The sequence below is a fragment of the Dunckerocampus dactyliophorus genome, chromosome 16, assembly GCF_027744805.1.
Source record: "Dunckerocampus dactyliophorus isolate RoL2022-P2 chromosome 16, RoL_Ddac_1.1, whole genome shotgun sequence".
NCBI classification, from domain to species: domain Eukaryota; kingdom Metazoa; phylum Chordata; class Actinopteri; order Syngnathiformes; family Syngnathidae; genus Dunckerocampus; species Dunckerocampus dactyliophorus.
The window spans coordinates 12,055,769-12,076,563 of record NC_072834.1 but is presented as its reverse complement, the minus strand read 5'-3'; the positions used below and the strand labels follow the sequence as shown (position 1 = coordinate 12,076,563).

Sequence of the window (20,795 nt, the reverse complement as noted above, 5' to 3'; positions counted from 1 at the left end):
ACAATGTTTGTGGGATGTCATGTTCAGCTGGGAATTAAAAGAGGTCTCATTTGTAGCTCAATGAAGTTCTGTGTACCAAACAAACTACATGACACCTTGATTCAGCATCTTCTAGCATGTCTAAACACTGAAATGGACTATATCAAGCACTTAAGCGAAGCACTGTGCTATTTTACTGTGCGATTTGTTTCATATTTTTAAAAAATCATGATGGAAGGATTTTAAGAACGTGATATACATTTTATTGCATGACAGGGTTATTTTCCCCCTCTTTTGACCAGACAATAAACATTGTAGAGTGTTACATGTTGCAAAGCAGCCAACCTTTTACCATAAAGACATAATCGAGGAAGAAAACAGGTTGTTGTATTTTGCCGCATATCGGTGTGTAACTGTGCTCAGAAATACTTCATTTGATGACAGTGCAGTCACACAAGGTCTCGGGCAGTAAGTCATTTGAAGAGTGTAGTGATGTCTCTCTCCCTCTACAGCACCCACGCCAATCCTCCACTCATCAACGCCAAGACATCTCAGGGCGCCTTCCTCCCATTGAACCCAGAGGCACATCTCCCCCGTTCCTCCCACATCAGCGGGCGAGACATGACCCCGGTGCTGCTCGGTCTCGGAATCTCAAACCAGCGACGCCCTTCGCTCCTCCGGCGTCTCTTCAAGTATTTGAAGCAACAGGTCGCTGAGGGGCTTGGCCACGGTGCGGTAACCTGTTGACGTCAGGTGGAGGAAGTCGAACATGTCCTGCGGACTGATGGTTCCGTCGGAGTGAACAAACTCCCCGCTCACGTCCAGGAGCTGAGCCTGGGCCAAGCGCGGCAGCCAGGAGCGCAGGAAGTTGTTGACACCAGCGTTCTTCTCCCTCAGAGGGTTTGGACGTTCCCCCCGCGGTAACAAACCCTGAGGACCGTTTTTTTGGTTTAAACCAATGTAAACGCACCATAAATGCAAAAATATGTTGTTTGTTGGGGAAACACTGACTTTGACAAATATTTTCTAGCTCAGTGTTTTGCCAAGATCAAATACTATGCACTAATTTGTGAAAAGTGACATTTAAAACAATTGCAACAAGCCTCCTGGCACACAATCCAATAAAAGAAAATTAAAGGATCCATCATATTACTAGACTAGAAGCAGACCTGCCAACCTTAAGGTAATGTTATTAGTACAACCCTAAAACAAAATGTCAGCTTGTCCTTGTTAGATTATGCCTTTTGCTCTACTTTTCACCACCTTTTTGCTGTTTTTTTTTAAATTTTATTTTATTTCTACTTTATTTCTTTTTATTTCTTAAAAAAACAAAAAACGGAGGCCCCTAGGCCGCACTTTGGACACCCACGCGCGAGCATGTGACGTGACATCAACTCTGTGAACAACCACAGCTCTCGTCGACTGTTTATCTCTTTAGCTTCCCGTCGCGAGTGAACGATGGTAATTAAAGAGAGAACCTGCCGGAACTAATCGATGTGTGACAACAGTCAGCAGACCCAAAATCTGAGGAGAAGGCGTTGGAGGAGGTGGGCTATCCGGCCTCTGAATGAGTCGTATACAAACAGGACATGATGGAACATCAGTTTTCAACTAAAAACTAAAAACTAAAATCTTTATTATGTGTGTGGATGGCTTATTTGTTCATAGAACCCACACAGAACAATGACCGACTCAGTTTCTGTCTCCTTTCTTCCCGCTAACAAGCACCGTGCACCCTGCGCTGATGAGGTGTTCAAGAGCAGTGTGTATTTCTGAGTGTTAGACAAATAGGCTTTCAGACAATCTGTGCTTTTTTTTTAAATTGAGTATGGCTGCAAAGAAAGCTGCAAGTGCCAGAACTTTGATAAAGGTGAGAAATACTATTTCATTCAAGAAAACGATCGTGCCGAAGTTAGCAAAGGTGGCGTCGTTTCCACTGTACTACAAGAGCGTTGCCGTGGCTGGAGATTTTTTTTGCAAGATGCACATCACGCTACTCACAGAGACTGAAGGCTACGTTATGCTCAAGGTGTAAGCAACGGAGCCTGACTGAACAAGGAAAGTGAAACCGCTGAAATGCAACAATATGCGTACCTTAGTGGTAAAAAAGTAACTTTCAACCTGTAATATAAAGGGCAAAGTTCACAATTTGCCATTTACCCATGGTAAACACATCCGCTGTAGAAAATACTATTAAGACGGACGGCAATAAATAGGTATTTGTTTCCTGACATGCTCAGAAGCTAACATAAGTAAGCGTTAACAGATTTTGTCTGTGTTATAACAAAATGTATTTACATTTTTCATGAATAATCTGATTATTTTAGTGTATGATGGTGCTTCTCAAATAGTGGGGAGGGTCACCCTAGGGGGACACGGTGAGGTATTAGATGGACCCTAAGAGGCAGGGGAACTATACTCGTAAAATTTCATCAAGTTTGGCAAGTCTGTTAATGTCTTTATTCATTCTTGAACGATGCCGGTGCGTGCAACTCATCCAATGGTTTGTACAGATAAATAAATTAATATGACAGGTTCTCAATAGTATTTCGAATGATGGTATGGGGTGGGGTCCCCGAGGTGGGGCATGACAGAATATAATTGAGAACCACTGCTCTATGGCAATATTTCTACAAGCACTGCACACAACTATATTTTAGTTGCACTGATGCTTGTGTGCTGGCTGGTCCACTAATGTAACAGACCGCTTAAGTAGGTGTTGTGGGGTTGCCATAGCAATGACAAAGATGCTCTTGTTTTTGTATCATTGAAATACTTCTGAAGCTGTAATCCAAAGAAGAGAGTGAACTTACCAGCACTACTACTTTTGCTTTGGGTAGACGGGACGTGAGCAGCTTTGCAATAGACAGAATTCCCCCGGCGACTTGCTCTGCTGTATGTTCGTGATTGTTGGTTCCTACCCACACCACCACAATCTGGGAAAAAAACAAATACAGATGTTAGGACCATTTTTGTGTGCTGTATTTTCTATATCACAATTACAAAACTTAATAACAACATTCCAGTTGGACTTATAAAAGGGTGTGCTATTTCTGATTACTCTATCATGCCGCCTGCACACCATAAAGCCAAGACGGCGAGGTCAGAGGCGGTCAAGTGCATGTTTGAGCGTGACCTGTCCTGTCAGGGACAGTTTGTGCATGTGCACAAGGATATAAGCAAACTGTGTTTATGTCCGCACACACTTGCAGAGCAGATGGAGCTGAGTCAGACCAACCTTGGGACGGATGTTTTCCAGCTCTCCGTTCTGCAGCCGCCACAACACATTACAGGTGGTGTCGCCTCCAATGCCAAAGTTGAGCGCATGAAGTGGCGAGAACAACTCCCTCCAGACCTGTGTATGCAAAATAGGTGGCGTTATTTTACTAGACTGCTTACCAGAACCGGCTGGCCTATGAGGAAATATAGATGGATGCTCCAGGGGGGGGCCAAAAATTGGGAAAAAATTCACCTTCAATATACAGTAACCCCTCACCAATTGATAATTCTCCAAAAGTAGAACGTAACACAACTACTATGATTTTGGCACAGCTGTGCCACAGGTCATTGTCTCCCTAAAGAAAGACCATTGATTAGCTAGATAATTGTGTCTCATAGTCAATGATGGTGGCGCATGAGTGCTGCCGGCACCGGGGACTTACAGTTCATTGAGGGAAACATGAATTCCAACATGTACTGTGACATTCCGAAGCAGAGCATGAGCCCCTCCTTTGGCAAACTGGGCCGCATGTCAGATTTCCAACATGACAATGATCTAAAACACACCTCCAAGATGACAAGTGCCTTGGTGAGGAAGCTGAAGCTGAAGGTGAAGGCGAAACCTGAACCCAGTTGATTACTGGAAGGAAGGTGGAGGAGCGCAAGATGTCTATGTGCAAAATAATAACCTGTGCAGGTGAATTCCATGCCCAAGAGGATCAAGGGAGTGCTAGATAACAATTGCGCTCACACTAAATATTCACACTTTTGCCGCAGTTGGCATATGCTAACTATAAGGTGTACTCACTTATGTTGCCAGCTATTACGACAACAATGGCTGTGTGTTGACACATTTTCAGAGGACAGTAAATCTATACTACTATAAATTATATCCAATATCCAATATTCTCATTCATCCAGGTCATTGTATTCTCAGGGCATTTAATCGATCACAACTGGACTGTTCAGGTTGCCTCTCATCCGAGCAGACTTCATCAGTTCACGCTCAAAGACTAGGTGGGACACATGCCAGTCAGACTAGATAGGACGGTTCAAGTCAGAGAGCTTGGTGCAGACAGGAATGGTTGGCTCTTTAGTGGTGTCAAATGACAATAGTTAGGATACAATGGAGTGGGGCCTCTGTCCATCAACAATGGTCGTTTGGGTGGTATCACCTTCGTTAGCATCCCATTAAGTTGTAATGATGGTCACGGACCCACCTGCAACCAAGGTGGCTGTGCCTTGTTTATTTCTTAGAGGCTAAACGAGTGAATCTTTTAGGAAGGGATGAAAGGTCAGCATTGTATGAAGGAGAAAGGTGGCTTCTCAACCTTAAGGTAGATGGCCTCCCTCACTCCCTTTTCAAACCATCCTTCTTCTCTGTCCAGGATGTGTACATTTTTGTCCTCAAAAGAGCGCTCTCTCTCTTTGATGTGCAAGTGAACTGCAGAATTTTGAGCTGAAGAGTTAGCCTGCCAGTGTTGTGCCATGTGCCTGCTCAGTGGCTGCTCGGTAAAAATCTGTGCATTCGTCATTGCACTGGACATCATACACCAGACTGTTGTTCTGGGTATGGTGGGAACATTGTCAACTCTGTGTTGTAGGGTTCTGATAACGCCCGCTTTGTGTTACCATGGGGGGTGTGAGTAAAAAAGTAGGCATTGGTCAGTGTGTGGGGGTTTTCTGTGAACGCCAACATGGAGGTCCCTGTTCTCTGCAATGTGGACGTCAGAGTCCAAAAAAGCAGACTTGTTGTCTTTGACATCCTCACGTGTGAACTTGATGTTTTTATCCACTGAGTGAATGTGCTTGGTGAAGGCTAGCACGTCTTGGCTTCTAATTTTCGCCCATGTGTCATCCACATATCTGTACCAGTGACACGGTGCTGTTCCCTTAAAGGAGTTTAGAGCCCTCCTTTCCGTGTCCTCCGTGTAGAGGATGAGAGTGAGCCGACGTACAGCAATGGCCAGTGTAAATTGGCTGGGTTAGTTTAGTTTAGCAGAGCATGCTAATGCAGCTGTGAGTGTGCCAAGGCTGTGTTTTAGGTAATGGAACTGAGCGATACAGGATGCCCATGCCCGCTGACTTTGTGTGCGGAATAAAGACGACAGCCACGGCTGCAAGAGGCACCGAGATTTCATAAACCGAATAAAAACGATGTCATAGGTTCGTACATATTTACCACATTGATATACCACAAGGAAGAAAAGAGCTGCAGACGCAATAACATTGCCATCCCGTATGTCTCGGGCCTATCTGAGAAACTCAGAAGGATTTTTAACAAACACAACACACCAGTACACCTCAAACCTGGTAACACTTTGCGACGGAGGTTGGTACACTCCAAACCCAGAAGAACAATCTGTTGTATGCTGTCAAGTGCAGTGAGGAATGCACTGATTTTTACGTTGGGGAAACCAAGCAGCCACTGAGTGGGCGCATGGCACAACACAGACGCGCTAACTCTTCAGGTCAAGACTCTGCAGTCTACTTGCAAAGAGAAAGATCACTCTTTTGAGGACAAAAATGTACACATTCTGGACAGAGAAGGATGGTTTGAAAGAGGGGTGAAGGAAGCCATCTACGTTAAGGTTGAAAAGCCATCTCTGAACAGACGGGGGTGTCTTTGAACCACCTTTCTCCTATGACTCCTAAGTCTTATGACTATGTTTTATCTCACTTGTATTGAATCCCTTTTATCTTTCTGTTTACTTGGTTTGGAAATGTGTCTGCAAAAAATAAGACCGCCCTCAATCAGATCGTCAAATGGTCTTGATAGCGGATTGGACAGTCAGAGCTGGGCTTGGAGTCGCTTTACACCAAGCAGCTGCAGAGACTGAGCTCTAGCATTATGCAGGACCCTCTGCTCCCCTTGAAGCACTTGTTCCGGTATCTGCCATCGGGACAGAGACTGGTGGTCCCAAAGTGCAGAACCAAGACATACAGGGACAGTTTTATCCCAGCAGCGATCGTCTTTCTTAACAGCATGTCCCGTTGTGAATAAGGGCAATGGACTCACACCTTTTAATCTTTATCTTTATTTATGTATTTTTACTGTAAGTGTTGTGTGTCGCTGATATGATGCCTCTCTTGCACTGCACACTAATTTACCAACGGGTATGACCTACATTATATACAATGCTGACCTTTCATCCCTTCCTCAAAGACTCAGTCATTTAGCCTCAAAGAAATAAACAAGGCACAGCCACCTTGGCTTCAGGTGGGTCCATGACCACCCTTACATCTGAATGGGATGCTAACGAGGTTGATACCACCCAAATGACCATCGTTGGCGGGCACAGGCCCCACTCCATTGTATCCTAACGATCGTCATTTGACACCACTAAAGAGCCAACCATTCCTGTCTGGACGTGCCTCCTCCTTTAGAGGATGAATAGATTGGATCTTGCACCAAGCTCTCAGACTAGAACTGTCCTATCTAGTCTGTGTGTGTGTCCCACCTAGTCTTTGAGTATGAACTGATAAAGCCTGCTCGGATGAGAGGCAAAACATCTTCTAAGACAACCCGAACAGTCCAGTTGTGATCGATTGAATGCCCTGAGTATCTAAATTGCATGTCTATCGTAATCAGAAACTGTACCGTCCTCAAATTGTAGCTTCCACATTGTCATTTTTAAAGAGAAACTGCTGCTGGCATGCGGAGCGGAGCATTCCAGAGTAAGAGCCGCAAAACATTTTAACACCCAACTCTGAAACCCTGGCATCAAACGACCCAAAACGAATAAAGCGCAACCTCACGCCCGCTGTCAAGAAGACAGTACGCAAAAATAAGCAATGAGTTGGACAGAAAGATTTTAAAAAGGGACAAATACAACTGTGTAGTGTCCAAAAAGTGAGAATAAAGCAATACAGATCTAGTATTCAGTGACTGACTTGGGCTGTAAAACGGTGGTGTCCAAAGTCCAAAAATTAAATAAAAAGATCAACGTGGCCCCAAGAATCCTTTGATTTTTCTGCATGTGGCCCTCAGTGGAAAAAGTCTGGACCCTCTTGCTGTAAAATCATACATAAAATACATTTCATATTTACTCGCATACATATTATATTGTAATGTATAATATTACATTTTTCAAGTCCCCGGGCACTCCATATGACAAAATACAGCATGTCCTCAATGTTGTGTATGTCATCTTTTCCCGTTCTAACCAAAAAAAATTACAAATCTGCCAGAGTAATCAATTCCAGTACATAAATGCTTTTGTTGCACAAAACATGCAACATGCACAGAAAGCCAATGTCCTCATCTCACCTCATACTGCTGCATTAGCTGTACCATCGAGTCCCCCACAAAAAGCACATCTGGTTCTCCATCCTTGCACTCCTGCACAAATCGAGTGTGCTGCAAAACAAGAAACACAAACCTGTCAGAAGTGCAATGGTGGGTAAGATGGAGGCAAAGAAAAAAACAACGCAACAATATGTGTTAAAATAGGTTAAGTCAGTGTCTTTGGAAATAGTCTCATCCGGACAAAACCCTGCAGCAGTGGTGTGAGATGTCTTGTCTTCGTAGTTGTGATGGAGCGCTTGGGCAGAAGCAGACTGTCTCAGTCCTATTAGCATCAGTGGATTAACCTTGCGGAGACCTACCATGTGGCGTTACTAAACAAGTTGTATAAAGTACTTCACTGCATCTAAATAATGCTTAAAACGACAGTTGCACTATGCAATTGCATTGGTAAAACCATAAATGTGTATTCTGGCGTGTGAGCTATAAATTAAGCAACATGCATTCCCTGTCTGCTTTAGTTTACATGAATTCTTTAAACCTATCATAGGGTAAATAGGTGACTACATCCTTCTTGGCAAATAATGCATGGAACCAACCTGTGACATCCACCGCCCATCTCCTTGCACATCCTCTACTGGCTGAGCCACTGCAGCAGGGTTGAAACCATCACCATCACCACTCATCCTGCAGAGACAACCGCATTTAATTACTCCAAAATGAACACTATTAGCACAAATGAATGGTATTCCGATACGAATCGACATGCACAGTCAAAGCTTCTTTGGTTGCGTGCTACCTGACTGAGTAGCAAAGCATCCGCTAGCAGAGACGTTTGCCGCGAAGTAGATTCACGTGATAGAAACAGACAACCTGGCCAAAAATGAACATTATGCTGCTTTTGCTTTCAGTGCGAATGATATCATTCGCAGAAGTGACTCTGCGATGAGAGAGGTCAGCCATTGCATCTAGTTTATTTATCGTTAGGTTGTTAGCTAGCTAACGCTGGAGACTACTCTGGCAGCCGCATTTGACACTATCGTGACTGCCTTTGACACGAAGAGAGGAATAATATAATTTTAAAACCTGTCAGAGTGCAGACCGTCACTTCTCGATTCGAGGCTGGCGTTTGCTGTGTTGTAGACCTGACAGCTGTCTGGTTGTTGATGGGATGATGTTCGCTACGGTAGCATCAAGCAGGCAAGATCCAGCTAGGCGAGACAACAAAAGGCGTGTCAAGACAGCAACCAGAGATCCTATTACGGAAGAGAGTGCATACATTCACCATTTGCCGTAACGTTATGAGGCTCGGAGTAGTTTAAAATCTTCCAAACATTGACGCACACTCCAAAATTAATCAGGAATCGCGACATTTTCTACCATTGTCTGCATGATGCACGAAAACGCTGTTACCGATTAATACTTTATTATTTCTCGAAGTAGTATCACCAGCGGCGCGAACTGGTTTCGCAAGGAATCGTGGGGTTTAAAAAGATAAGACTTCCCTCAACAAACATCTCTAATTCCGTTTTTTAATCAGTAACCGTAACGGACACTAATATAATTGGGGGAACGTAATTTAAATTCTGGATATGTAATACATTCCGTTAAACTATAAATTATAAACTATAAAAACTAACAAGCTGCATAAGCAAGGCCTCTCGCAGCGTGCCATTGTTGCTGAGGTTCGGTGCAGTAAGACAGTCATTCCAAATTTTTTGAAAGATCTTGAGCATTATGGAACAAAAAAGTCAAGTGGTAGACCCAAAAAAATCACACCTGCGCTGAGCCGGAGGATCCGATTGGCCTTACTGGCACCGACTGCAGCGCAACAACCATTAGACGGTCTGCGGGAAAAGGGTTTAAAAAACAAATTCAAAGACCTCGTCTCCTTCAACGCCACAAAACTGCCCGTTTAGACTTTGCCAGGAATCATTAAACATGGGACATTGAAAAGTGGAAAAAAGTTTTATTGTCTGCTGAGAAAAAATGTAACCTTGAAGGTCCAGATGGCTTCCAACGTTACTGGCATGACAAGGAGATCCCACCTGATATATTATATATACCTGTCAACATTTGCATGATAAAATGAGGGAAATGTTCCAGAAACTGAGGCAAAATAGGATCTTCCACAAGGATTTCCACAACTGTTTTGTGGCGCTACGGTGTTATTTTACTGGCGTGCTTCTTTTATTTTGAAGGCTTGACTTTATGACTACAGGATGTATTACCCGACGGGTGCCGAGCGGATAGGAAGGTGTGTTGCAGAACCCGAAATTTTAAAAATAGGGAACTATTAAACGGGATGGCGCCTAGAAATACGGTAGTTTCCGGGTGAAAACGGGAGCTTGCTCATATTTACAGGTATGCTTATACTTGGCTCAATACAGCAGTTGTCTCACTTCCATGCCACATTGTACTTTGGCCAACAGATGGCGACATAGAGGACCCGTATGCAAATTGTGTTACAGCTGCAACCTTGCAGAACTTCAAACCGAATCCAGAGTTGTTGTTTTTTAAACAAAATCAAATCAACACTTTGTTTAGCTTTGCTCTGGAGCCAGACGTGCGTTGAAGCCATTTTGGGAGGTAGCGTAACAGGTTATGCAAGAATTGGTCAAACACCGCCCATCAGGTGTTTTTTGTTCGGAGAAGTGGCTCAATAGACGATTGGAGTGTAAGCGAGTTTCACTTCAGGGATCTTTCTTTACTGTACCTCGACCACCCGTGGGAGCCTACATGCCTGCCATCCATAAACCTTCCCCAAGGGACTGTCGAAGTTGAGAAAGCATCGATGTTTTTCCGTCTCGCGTGTCGGACATGGCCTCTGCTTCTCCTGGGAGGGTTTGTGCTGTCAGGTGAGAGAAACTTCTGTGACGAATGTCTACAAGTAGTCTTTAAAACAGACTACAGTATTGCTATTAGTTGTTAATACCTACAGGTTGGATTTATGTATATGCCAAAGGTTACACTTGTTCCACCGTGATAAAAACCCCGCTTGGATACATTTTTGTCCTAAAACACAATAATATAATCTCACAGGGATTATTTGATTTATTTTAGATTACTGTAGCTCCTACGTGTAACTCCATGCACTGTTTTAGTGTTTGAGGTCATAGTGATGGCATTCTGAGCATGTGTCGTTTGTACCTTGGAAAAGGGTGTGTCATATACTTCATACATTTTCAGCAAAATGCTCTGGTTTTAGAACCAACCTTAGGCATCAGCTTGATACCAGGTAAATGCAGGGCAAGTATGTAATATGTTAGTCTGTAATGTTGCCTTTAATTTGTGGGTCATGATTATATTTAGAACACAGGACAAAGATTTCAGGCAAACACAAAAACATATTTGTGAAAAATGTAACAATTCCATTTTACGATGGTTGGGGTTACGAACGCACTCCCATAAATGAATTGAAAACGTGAGCTTGATCTGCAAACACGAGACTTGCTTGAGAACTAGTTAGAGTTGGGCGCCGGTGCATGAATACGTCTTCTGCCTGCTCAGAAGAATAACAGCGCTTATCAGTTAACTTTATAATCAGAGTGTCCCGATCCGATTTCGGGCCAATATCAGCAATAAAACTAGTATCTGATTATGTTGGCCTGCATGTAACCGACCCACCCATTTTTTTACACTTCATTATGTCGCTAGTGCGCTAAAGAAAAGGAAAGCTCAGAGAGAGGAGACGTGCCCACCAATATCGGCCTCTCTTTTGGTCCCAACCACTTGACTGTTGTGACCATCATTAAGGATAAAGATTATTGAACGAATGTATGTTAGAGGAGGTTATCCTTTCAAAGTAAAATGAAAGGGTTTTGATTACTGTTAATTAACTATGCTCACATTCACTTAACCACATAGTTGAAGGAAACGATTGCTACTTAGGAGGCCGTGATTTCATTGTGTGAAATTAATTGAAATCTAATTGTTGAATTTGTAGAAATAAACAGGGAGCCAAACAACCGTCATGACAACACAATAAAAACACAGTGTTAAATTAAAACCTTTCTTCTAACTGCACATTATTACATTTGTAAAGCCAAGATTTTTGCTGTACTGTATATACTAGTATGCTGTATACTGTAGTATACAGTCACTCTTGTATTAGATTGTGCTGTGGACTTGAGTGTTTTCCGCTGAAGCAGTCGACATCCACTGCCAAAAATGGCATGGTTCCTGCTTTAAGGTAAACGTTAATCTCCTGCAATTTGACAAAATCACTTTTAAAAGGCTGACAATTTAGTTGGCAAATACATGGATAGCATTGGCTGACAATAATCTTTAAAACGCAATCCATTGGGTTAAAACAACAGCTGTGATGGTCACAGCAAAACTGCTGTCAACATTCCTGAGCGGCCAACTAATGCTCCATCCTCCAACACGGTCCAGATGTGTTAAAAGAGTTGCGCTTTCCACTTGAGTGTTTCGCCAAGGCACTCGCCCTGTTGACATATTATAACAGAGTGTGCATCAGATGTGCTGTGGCGACACAGAAGCTGTATGTTTGAACAAGCAGATTGGGAAACACCTGCTGTGATTTACCACCGCTTTTATGATTGCCACAGAGGCGTTTCTGCTTTGTCACTTCCATGCGAATGTTGTTTTATTTCTTAGGGTTGTTATCATTTTTAATGTGCGCTGTTCATTATTCGGTTCACTTTCTTTTCCCTTTTTGGAATGTTTGTACATTTTCTTTTTGTAATATTATGACTTTATTCCTGTTACATTTTATTATAGCTATTTAATCAACCTAATTTTCCAAAATGTACAACTTTATTTTGTTTTCTTTGTTTCTCACAGTACAGTTAAGAAAAAAATAAAATATTTTTTCTTTAATATTTCAACTCAATGCGACTGCACTATTTTTAAACATTATTTTTTCCTCATAATTCTAAAAGTTTATTCTTATTCTCATAGTTGTTAGAATACGACCTTTTTGTCTTAAAGGGATAGTTCAGATTTTTTTTTTTTTCTGTTGTATTGTAGTCCAATAATAGCGACTTACCCCCCACTTGGTCTCCTAAGTCCAGTTCTGGTCAGATTTCTGTGAGGAAGAACGTAGTTCCACTTAGTTGCTGGGGACAATTAAGTAAAGAGTTTGGCTTCTAAAAACAATGTGCGTTCAAAAGATTAATACATTTGCATCACAAAAATGCCTTCTCAAAACCTCAAAGCTCACAAAACGCTCGGCGTTATATCTGTCTCCCGCCTTATCCCTGCGCACTGTCGCCTGTGCATTCATGTGAATGTGACGAAGACACTCGCATCTATTATTATTATTATTATTATATGTTTTTACTGCTCGTTGTTCCCTGTCACTGACTGAGTTGCAGTGCAAAATGGTACAGATGTGTTTATTTCATATACAGTTCAGGTTGGATTGTATTTTGTGCTCTGCATGGATTTGTTGTGCGCTGAGAACGCGAAAGCAGTGGACGACTGAGCACGCTTGGAGCTTAGAGGGAGCATTGGCGGCGATGAATGCCGTGTCTTTCTCTTTTCTGTGCGTTTTATGAGAGAAAAACACACAAAAAAAACCAGCTTGCAAGTGGGAGGTAACACCAACAATGTTCTGACGTGTATATAAACCAAGCTACAGCGACACTCTCATTGTAGCAGCTAACACGAAGAAGTATTTTTCTGGCGTAGTGACGCAGTGCCTCACGCCTCTACCGAGACGTAACAGACCCACTCCAAAGCAATGTGATAGCACACCGATGTGTACTGACTAGGAAACAAGAACAAGCATATGAACAACTACGAATTGACAACCAAATAATCTGTAAAGTATTAGCCCACATTCCATGTTTTGTTTATACATGGCTACATGGACTGGATTGTGATATCATGTGCTATGTGCTCCATGTATCAGAATCAATATCATGGTGACTTACTCGATGGACAGGTGTCAGTCTGGTCCAGCTGGTCAAGGGCATCTTTTCCAGTTTATTTTGGGTAGGTGGAAATATGTTTCTATCACTGCAGGGTTCGTTAGCAAAAACACTTCTTCGTTCGTTGTGATGCAATCACTTGGAGTAATGTCCTCCCCGCCATCGATGGTGACACCGTATGTCACTCAGTCCAGAAGAAACACTCCATTTCTGTCAGCATGGCTTCATGGCAAGATCCACATCTACACCACCAAGTCATGGCAGTGTAATGACTCGCTGTCAATCAATCTGCTGCAAAGTTTAACTCTTTTTGCGGGCTCGCCGTCTAAAACCTTGAGCTCATCCTCCGTATATTCCGGCTCAAAAAGATAGAAGGTTCTGGATCCTCATTTGTCTAAAAGTCGTCGTCGGTTGTGGCTCACACTAAGTCTGCCAATGATTCGTAGTTTCTTTCTATGCCGCTATTGTTGATGGAAGTAGCTTTAGTTCCTGTCAATGCGCTATGTGAAATCAATGTCTTTGATCTTGTGACGCCGATAAAGCCTCAAATAGCTCTATGTACGATTGTTCCATCAAAATAGTTGTTCTTAAACATGACTAAGATAGAATTTGCACGGTTCAGTAAAATAGTTTCCTTTCAAATCTCGGCAGTTAAAAGCATGTTTTTCTGTCTTGCAAATCCAAATAATTTGTCATGTGCTGAAAAGCTGCAACGCCCAGTAAAGTGTGAAGTAATGCATAACCCAGACGTCAGCAATGCACGTAAGGAGACATGACAGTATGGCATCACGGAGGCAGCCGCTTTAGCCGCGAACTCCATCTTGAGAATTAACCACACTGTTAAAACGTTAGCGGCGGTCCCCAGGTCTGTTAACTTGAACGTCAAGTTAACAGCCGGTTAAAGTTAACAGAGTTTTGGACAACAAGATAGCTGTGCCGTTAAAGTTAACGGTGGGTTAAGTCTACTTAACCAGGGGTTAAAAAAATAACCGAGTTTTGAACAACCCGAGTTTTGAACAAGTCGAGTTACGATTACGTTGACTGAACAGAGTTGGCGCGACAAGCTACACAGGTAAATAGGTGAATACAGAGTTAAATGAAATGAAGGAATATGTAACTGCGTCCCCATATGTAAGGAAAAACAAGGCTATCGCATGTACTTGCTACAGTATAGGCACTATGCACCACCCCCACGCAGACTGGAATAACACCACCACAGCCCTGCAACTTAACAAGCATGTTGCTTGTTTATTGTTAGGCAGATTTTTCCAAAACAGTTTTTTTTCCTAAAAAGCTGCACAATTTATTGGGAAGCTTTGCTTTATTGGCTCTACTATGCATTTATAAAGTTGAATGTCTTACGAAACCCTCTGAACGTCTTGAAGCAGTCTATTTCTATTGCACGTTCTGTTAAACATTAGCGACCTGTTCATTTTCCATCTTGTATTTTGGAGGGAATCACAGGACAGGACAGAAGGAATGTTACAATCCTCAGGACGAGTCTACACAACTGTCCACCGTCGCTCGTGTCTGCATGTGACCTTCGGACCCAGCAGGGAATGATTAACCTGTTGGGAATGAGCCCGCTCTTCACTTTTTGTCCTCTTCATTCAGGAGTGCCTCGTGTCTCAGGTATTGAGATCTATGCTCCCACTGAAGTGGAAGCGGTTAACGGGACCAATGTCAAACTCAAGTGCACCTTCCGCTCCAGTCACCCCGTGTCAACCCAGTCCGTCATAGTGTCCTGGAACTTCCGTCCACTGAATTCCAAAAGAGAGGAGTCGGTAGGTACAAACAGTTTTGAGAGAATTTTTAAAAAATGATTATATAACTTTCTTTGCCCCAGGGCTCCTCCCTCAGTTGGGAAGCATAAATTACCTCTACACCACTGTGGTAAATCCAATTGAACAGTGGTGAAAGGACATTTATCACTGAGTGTCCTTGTCTATAACTATTCTTAAAAGGCATACTTTCCATTGAGTTTTGGTACTTTTTTCATTGAATCATACAATAACTACTTGTAAGTTATGACCGTAAACGTAAAACATTTAAGTTAACATAAAGAAACATTTATTGCCCTTAAAAAGTGAACACATGCCAAATAATCCTTACTGCGAACACTGTAGAGTTATTACACAAACAGTCAAACCTCGATTTTTGTACACTGCAGTTTTTATACGATTCGGCTTTAGTTGAAAATGTTTCCCAAAATTTTGCCCTGGTTTTAGTACGCTGTCTTGGTTTTCATACTGCGCTGTATCGTTCCGCGAAATTGAGTGCCCAAACAAAGTCCCCTATGCATTGTGAATTATTTGAGTGCATATTTGTGGGTGTCTGCAATGGATTGCTTGGATTCACATTATTTCCTATAGGAAAAAATGTTTGCGTGCAGTCACCCTTGTTAGTATTCCATTTGGTTGTAATTTGGTCATGGCTTCGTTGTGTTTATTTGTTCCAGACTAAATGATGAAAGGACAGCATTGTACGTGGGAGCTAGGTGGTGTCGCAGCCCTCCCCCTCGTGTTCAGAGATGGTTTCTTAACCTTGATGAAGAATGGATGTACAGTGGTACCTCGGTTAACGTCCACCCTGGTTAAGCGCGTTTTTCAGTTAACATCCAAAATGTTTTCTAAAATGTAGCCTTGGCTTGTGTTTGCCCGCTTGTTTAGCGTCCAAAATACCGTCCGGGTGGTTTACGCCGCCATCTTGGCTCACGCAGCCAAGACGATACCAGCACGTGATCGTGCAATGCAAGGGGGCCGCGGTCACCATTTTCGGACAACAGCGTTTGTTTATATCAGAGTTGTAGAGACACACATCGTAACAAACATAAGGACCGCATCGAGACTGCTGCCAGCCGTTATTTTTTTTTTCCATTTTCTATATTAAACGGCAAGGAACATGTTCATTGTTTCAAGAATGTTGATATTTAGTATGATATATGTTTTTTACGTTTTTGCAAATCGTGGTTGCAACAGAATGTGTTTATTTTGTTAATTGATTATTTTGTGTTATTTTTGTCCAACAAAACTAGGTAAAAGTGTTGTTAAATGTTGAGTTGTCCATTCATTTGTCATTTGTAATTATTTTTGCATCATTTTCTGCATGTAACACTAATTATTGTCTTTATAATGTGTTTTCTGTTAACATTTTTGGTTGTCTGGAACGGATTAATTGGATTGACATAGTTTTCTATGGGAAACTTTGCTTTGGTTACAGTCCATTTTGGTTTGAGTCTGACTTTCTGGAACGGATTATTGACATTAACCAAGGCACCACTGTAGATCAAACCGTCTGTCTTCTCTGTACATATTCGAGTCAGAGAAGACCGCACCATCTCCTCGGACAATATCTGTCCTATCTAGTCATGAGCCTATTAACGTGGACTGTCGAGTGATGTGTGTACTGTATACTGACACACGCGTGTGTTGGTGTCAGGTGTTCTACTACCAGGAGATACCCTACCCACCTCAGAACGGACGTTTTAAAGACCGCGCGGTGTGGTCAGGAGATGTTACAAGAAATGACGCCTCCATCACCCTGCATGAGGTGCCCCCAACCTTTAATGGCACGTACATCTGCAACGTACGCAACCGTCCAGATGTGCACGGCAGCAACAGAGAGACCAACCTCAGAGTTGTCAGCAAAGGTAAGGGCTGGGGGGCACTGCTTACCGACGGGATAGTTTAATTATAGTTGCTGTAGTTCCAAAGGAATTTTGCCTTTATGCTCCGCCATCATGGATTTGACATACAACACTTTTTTAAGAAGGTAAATTCTGAAGGTGACTTCAGTTACTGAGTTGGTATTTGGCAGCAGTTTAGACAACTTTTTAAAATTTTTTTTAAAAACATTGATACTGGTTTGGAGTGCATGAGAAAGTGAGAAGGACAACGTCGCTCTCTTTGAACACATGGTCATTTAGGAGTAGAACCAGTGTTGTAATGCAGATAAGGAGCAACCTGCTCAATCAGCATTAATCCCAATAATGCGTTCATTTTAAGCAACAGCACGGCAAGTGGAACATACTGTATATAAGAGACCTTGCAGTTAAATGGAGCATTTGCAGTGGAGATGCTCAATATTGGCTTTCTTGACGATATCCCATATTGTCCAGCGCTTCATTTCTGATATCAATACAGGCAGCAGCTCTTCACTCAACTGATGTCAGGTTGCATCTTGTGTAATGAATGAATACATTATGCTTCTTGACTGTGATGTCGTTGGATTCATTTCACAAACAAACATTGTGCAAAATAAGACAAATACCGCAATCCGCAGTTTGAGTTATAGAAAAAGTGCCATATTTATTTGAAACACTTTGTCTCAACAATGTAGTCATTAGTAATGCCAATAAATTGCTTACTCCCAAAAAATTTTTTTTTTTTTTCCAAGCTCTACTTAGAACGTCTTTAAGATCAAACAATGCAAAATATCAATTCTTGCCATTTTTCAACTGGTCTTAAAATTTTGATCAGGAGTGTGTAAGTTTAGAAGGACTAAAGAAAGACGCCTCTTACGTCTGCCCTTACATAACCAGTTCTTTCAATACATATTTACAATCCAAAGGCCAAACTTGGAACCTTGGACATACTGAGCTATTGGACATACTGAGCTAGCAAGCTTGTTGCTGTGTGGAGCACGCCATTATTTATATTTATATTTATATATTGTGTGTGTGTGTGTATATATATACTGTATATATATATGTGTGTATATATATATGTGTGTGTGTATGTATATGCATACTGTAAATTAGGGATAATATAATAATCTATAAAAATAATCAGCCATCCCTAATTTACAGTATGCATTTGGTCATTAACATCAATATTATGCATTTGCAAGGATATAACTATCCTCCAAAGGAGGTTAAATGTCAGTATAAAGAACAAAAAAAGTGCATCAGTTGGAGGGCTGTGTCTTACTACTGGAGCAACTTTGCCTTTATTTTGAAAACCATTATCTCTGTTGTGTTCTCTGCAGCTGCAGTGACACAGCTGGCCAAGCGAGCGTGTTCAGTTCTGCTGTTATCATCTTGTTGTGCTTGCTTCCAGCCTCGCTCTCAGAGAGCACAATCCTGCTCATCTCAATTGCCGGCGGCTGCGCGCTAATACTGCTCCTCCTCGGAATCTTCGTGGCCGTGAAGTACAAGAGGAAGAAGAGGAGGGGGGAGGACATGGAGATGCGCACCCGGGAGCCCGAGCGCAAGGACCCGACCGTGTGGTGAGGGGCCACAGGGGCCGCCGCTCCTCCTCTTCTGTTCCTTCTCTCGGGACTGGTGTTGCATCTGATTGGCTCTTTTGGGAAAGAGACTCATGACAAATCGGGAGTGTTTTCTTCCATGTTTGCTCCTCCAATGTGAACCTTATTTAAGCTTATCATTTCAAGTAGGTTTTAGTGTATTTCTGTATCTCACTCATTTGTGGACTTGATTTTGTTCATGCCAAGTAGGAGATGTGAATATGGAGGAATCTTTCTACTCTTCTTGAAATAATTCAACTCAATTCACAGCAGCAGTGTACATCAAAAGTCAGTAACTACGGCCAAATAATATGAGTACACTGGTACCTCGGTTTTCGTCATTAAGTTGTTCGAAAAGGTCAGACGAAAACTGAAATGTAAGAAAACCGAGGCAGTTTTCCCATTAAAACTTATATAGATCCAATTAATCCGTTCCAGACGCCTACAAATATGAACAAAAAATCTATTTTATAGAGAATAATTATAGTTGTACATGCAGGAAAAAAAGTGAAATAATTATAAATGACGAATGAATGGAACTTTTTATTGATGCGGACTTCCTGTGCTTCCTGGCGAGGTTGAATTCAATAGTGGTTCTCACCTTCTTTATCAAAGTGCGGGCACTTGCGACTTTCTTTGGCACCATGGAGGGTTATTTAGCAGTCGGACTCAAAAAATGCACAGACAGTGAGTCAGGAACGTGTGGGGTGATTTGTTTGGGCACTCGGATTTCGCGAAACGATACAATACAGGGCAAACGGACTACTCTGTCACGTGCATTATTGTACGAAAACAGACCTTTGACTGTATTTTGAACACGTGATTTGGAACTTGCGCCAATGGAGTCGTTCCAATGCTGTTGCAGCGAATTGAGTCACATCCTGTCTTTTTTTTTTTAAGGGTTGAAATCTATGAGCAGACTAACATTTCCTGGCAAAACACATTTCCTCTTCAAGCAGCAAGTGTGCTTTTTTTTGTTCCTTGTGAATACAGGTGAAGAAACTAACAGCTGCAGTGGTCAAGACCATCATTAACTGCTTCTTGCTGGAGAAACGCTCATGTGGCTTTAAATTGTTTTGTTTTTTCCTTTGCGGTATGTTGACTGGGGTGGAGCTCAGCATTCTGGGTAGTGTATTCCACTTTGGGCTTATTGCTTATTTGCTACGCCTTCTCATGAGCAGCCTGTTTGATTGTGTGTGTGTGTGTGTGTGTGTGTGTGTGTGTCTGTGGATGCTGGGCTGCATCAGTAAACCCGAGGAGGCGGTGCATCTCACTCTTGTCAAAGAGAAGAAGCAAGTGGAGAGCTCAGATGATGAAGAGTCTGAGCCCAGCAGCGGCGATGACGATGAAGAGGAGGACGGAAGTGAAGAAGATGACGATGATGATGACGACGATGATGATGATGATGACGGCGATGATGATTAAATGTGACACAGCAGCCGTCGCATTACCCCACCGCACCCTTGGTTATTAATTATTGCCTCCGCCGTTTTGATCACCGTTTGTTTACGCAAAAAGAGACGATTTCGGTGCCTGGCGAAGAGCCCGTCATCCGAATATAGTTATACTTTGACTTTACGCTTTTACCGTGTACTTGCATTGGGGCCAAGTGGGGCAGTGACCCAGATCCAGCAGATGTCCTGAATGGAACAGGATGGCATTGCACGTCAGACGGGCATGTGTCAGATGGTGTCAGTTGTAGTTGTAGTTGTGTTATGGATTGTTGTGCGTCTGTTCAAGGTGACGCTTTTCTTCTTTAGCTTCAATTACTCGCTGCTGCTGCTGCTGCTGCTGCTGCTGCTGCTGGGCCAGTGCTGTGTGATGAATTTGTCATATTACAACTAACAAGCAGAGGCAGTGGAGCTTTGGCACCTCGTACCAATGCATACAGTGTTTTTGTATACTGCTGCCACTTTGCACTTACTATGAGCACCGTCATAGATGAGTTCAACACTGCACTAAGAAATAACATTCAACTTTCCTACTTTCCAATGCTGCTGCAAATTGACAATTGTTCTTCCACAAAGCAATACTTTTTTGTACGTTGGTAACATTGCACACATCATTTTGTATTTTGAGTTTGTACATACCATAGTGTTAGGTAGAGCTTCTCCCTTTTTTATTATCAAATCTGAATTGTTTTCATTTGTTTTCATTTTTGGAATAAACATATTTGAAAGAATGAAGTTGAATCTTGCAAATGCTTCCAG

General features: G+C 42.3%; 2 protein-coding genes across 3 annotated transcripts; one reads left to right on the top strand and one right to left on the bottom strand.

Moving 5' to 3' along the window:
• Nucleotides 1–219: 219 nt before the first annotated feature.
• pafah1b2 (platelet-activating factor acetylhydrolase 1b, catalytic subunit 2) lies at nt 220–10,183 on the bottom strand. Of its 2 annotated transcripts, none has more exons than XM_054756124.1 (7): nt 10,161–10,183; nt 8,531–8,655; nt 8,044–8,131; nt 7,469–7,558; nt 3,218–3,334; nt 2,793–2,915; nt 220–909 (listed from the first exon to the last, which is right to left on the bottom strand). In XM_054756124.1, exons 3-7 carry the CDS (start codon nt 8,128–8,130, stop codon nt 631–633), a joined length of 696 nt encoding a protein of 231 aa, XP_054612099.1. In that variant the 5' UTR covers nt 8,131; nt 8,531–8,655; nt 10,161–10,183; the 3' UTR covers nt 220–630. The 2 variants fall into 2 exon arrangements, with proteins under 2 accessions (XP_054612099.1, XP_054612098.1); XM_054756123.1 differs by lacking the exon at nt 10,161–10,183 and adding an exon at nt 8,730–8,861.
• On the top strand, nt 9,694–20,702 carry LOC129169577 (myelin protein zero-like protein 2). The gene is made up of 5 exons (XM_054756120.1): nt 9,694–10,302; nt 14,956–15,125; nt 16,780–16,990; nt 18,399–18,567; nt 19,833–20,702. The coding sequence occupies exons 1-5, from the start codon at nt 10,239–10,241 to the stop codon at nt 20,008–20,010; spliced, it is 792 nt and encodes a 263-aa protein (XP_054612095.1). The 5' UTR covers nt 9,694–10,238; the 3' UTR covers nt 20,011–20,702.
• The last annotated feature ends 93 nt before the right edge of the window (nt 20,703–20,795 follow it).

What these genes read in the sequence shown, in the direction of transcription:
- pafah1b2 (XM_054756124.1), bottom strand. Translation starts at nt 8,130, where the DNA reads ATGAGTGGTGATGGTGATGGTTTCAACCCTGCTGCAGTGGCTCAGCCA. An exon ending in ATGGGCGGTGGATGTCACAG is followed by an intron (nt 7,559 to 8,043) that starts GTTGGTTCCATG and finishes CTTGTTTTGCAG; the next exon opens with CACACTCGATTTGTGCAGGA. An exon ending in AGCTAATGCAGCAGTATGAG is followed by an intron (nt 3,335 to 7,468) that starts GTGAGATGAGGA and finishes TTGCATACACAG; the next exon opens with GTCTGGAGGGAGTTGTTCTC.
- LOC129169577 (XM_054756120.1), top strand. Translation starts at nt 10,239, where the DNA reads ATGTTTTTCCGTCTCGCGTGTCGGACATGGCCTCTGCTTCTCCTGGGA. An exon ending in ATTCCAAAAGAGAGGAGTCG is followed by an intron (nt 15,126 to 16,779) that starts GTAGGTACAAAC and finishes TGTTGGTGTCAG; the next exon opens with GTGTTCTACTACCAGGAGAT. An exon ending in CGCAAGGACCCGACCGTGTG is followed by an intron (nt 18,568 to 19,832) that starts GTGAGGGGCCAC and finishes GGGCTGCATCAG; the next exon opens with TAAACCCGAGGAGGCGGTGC.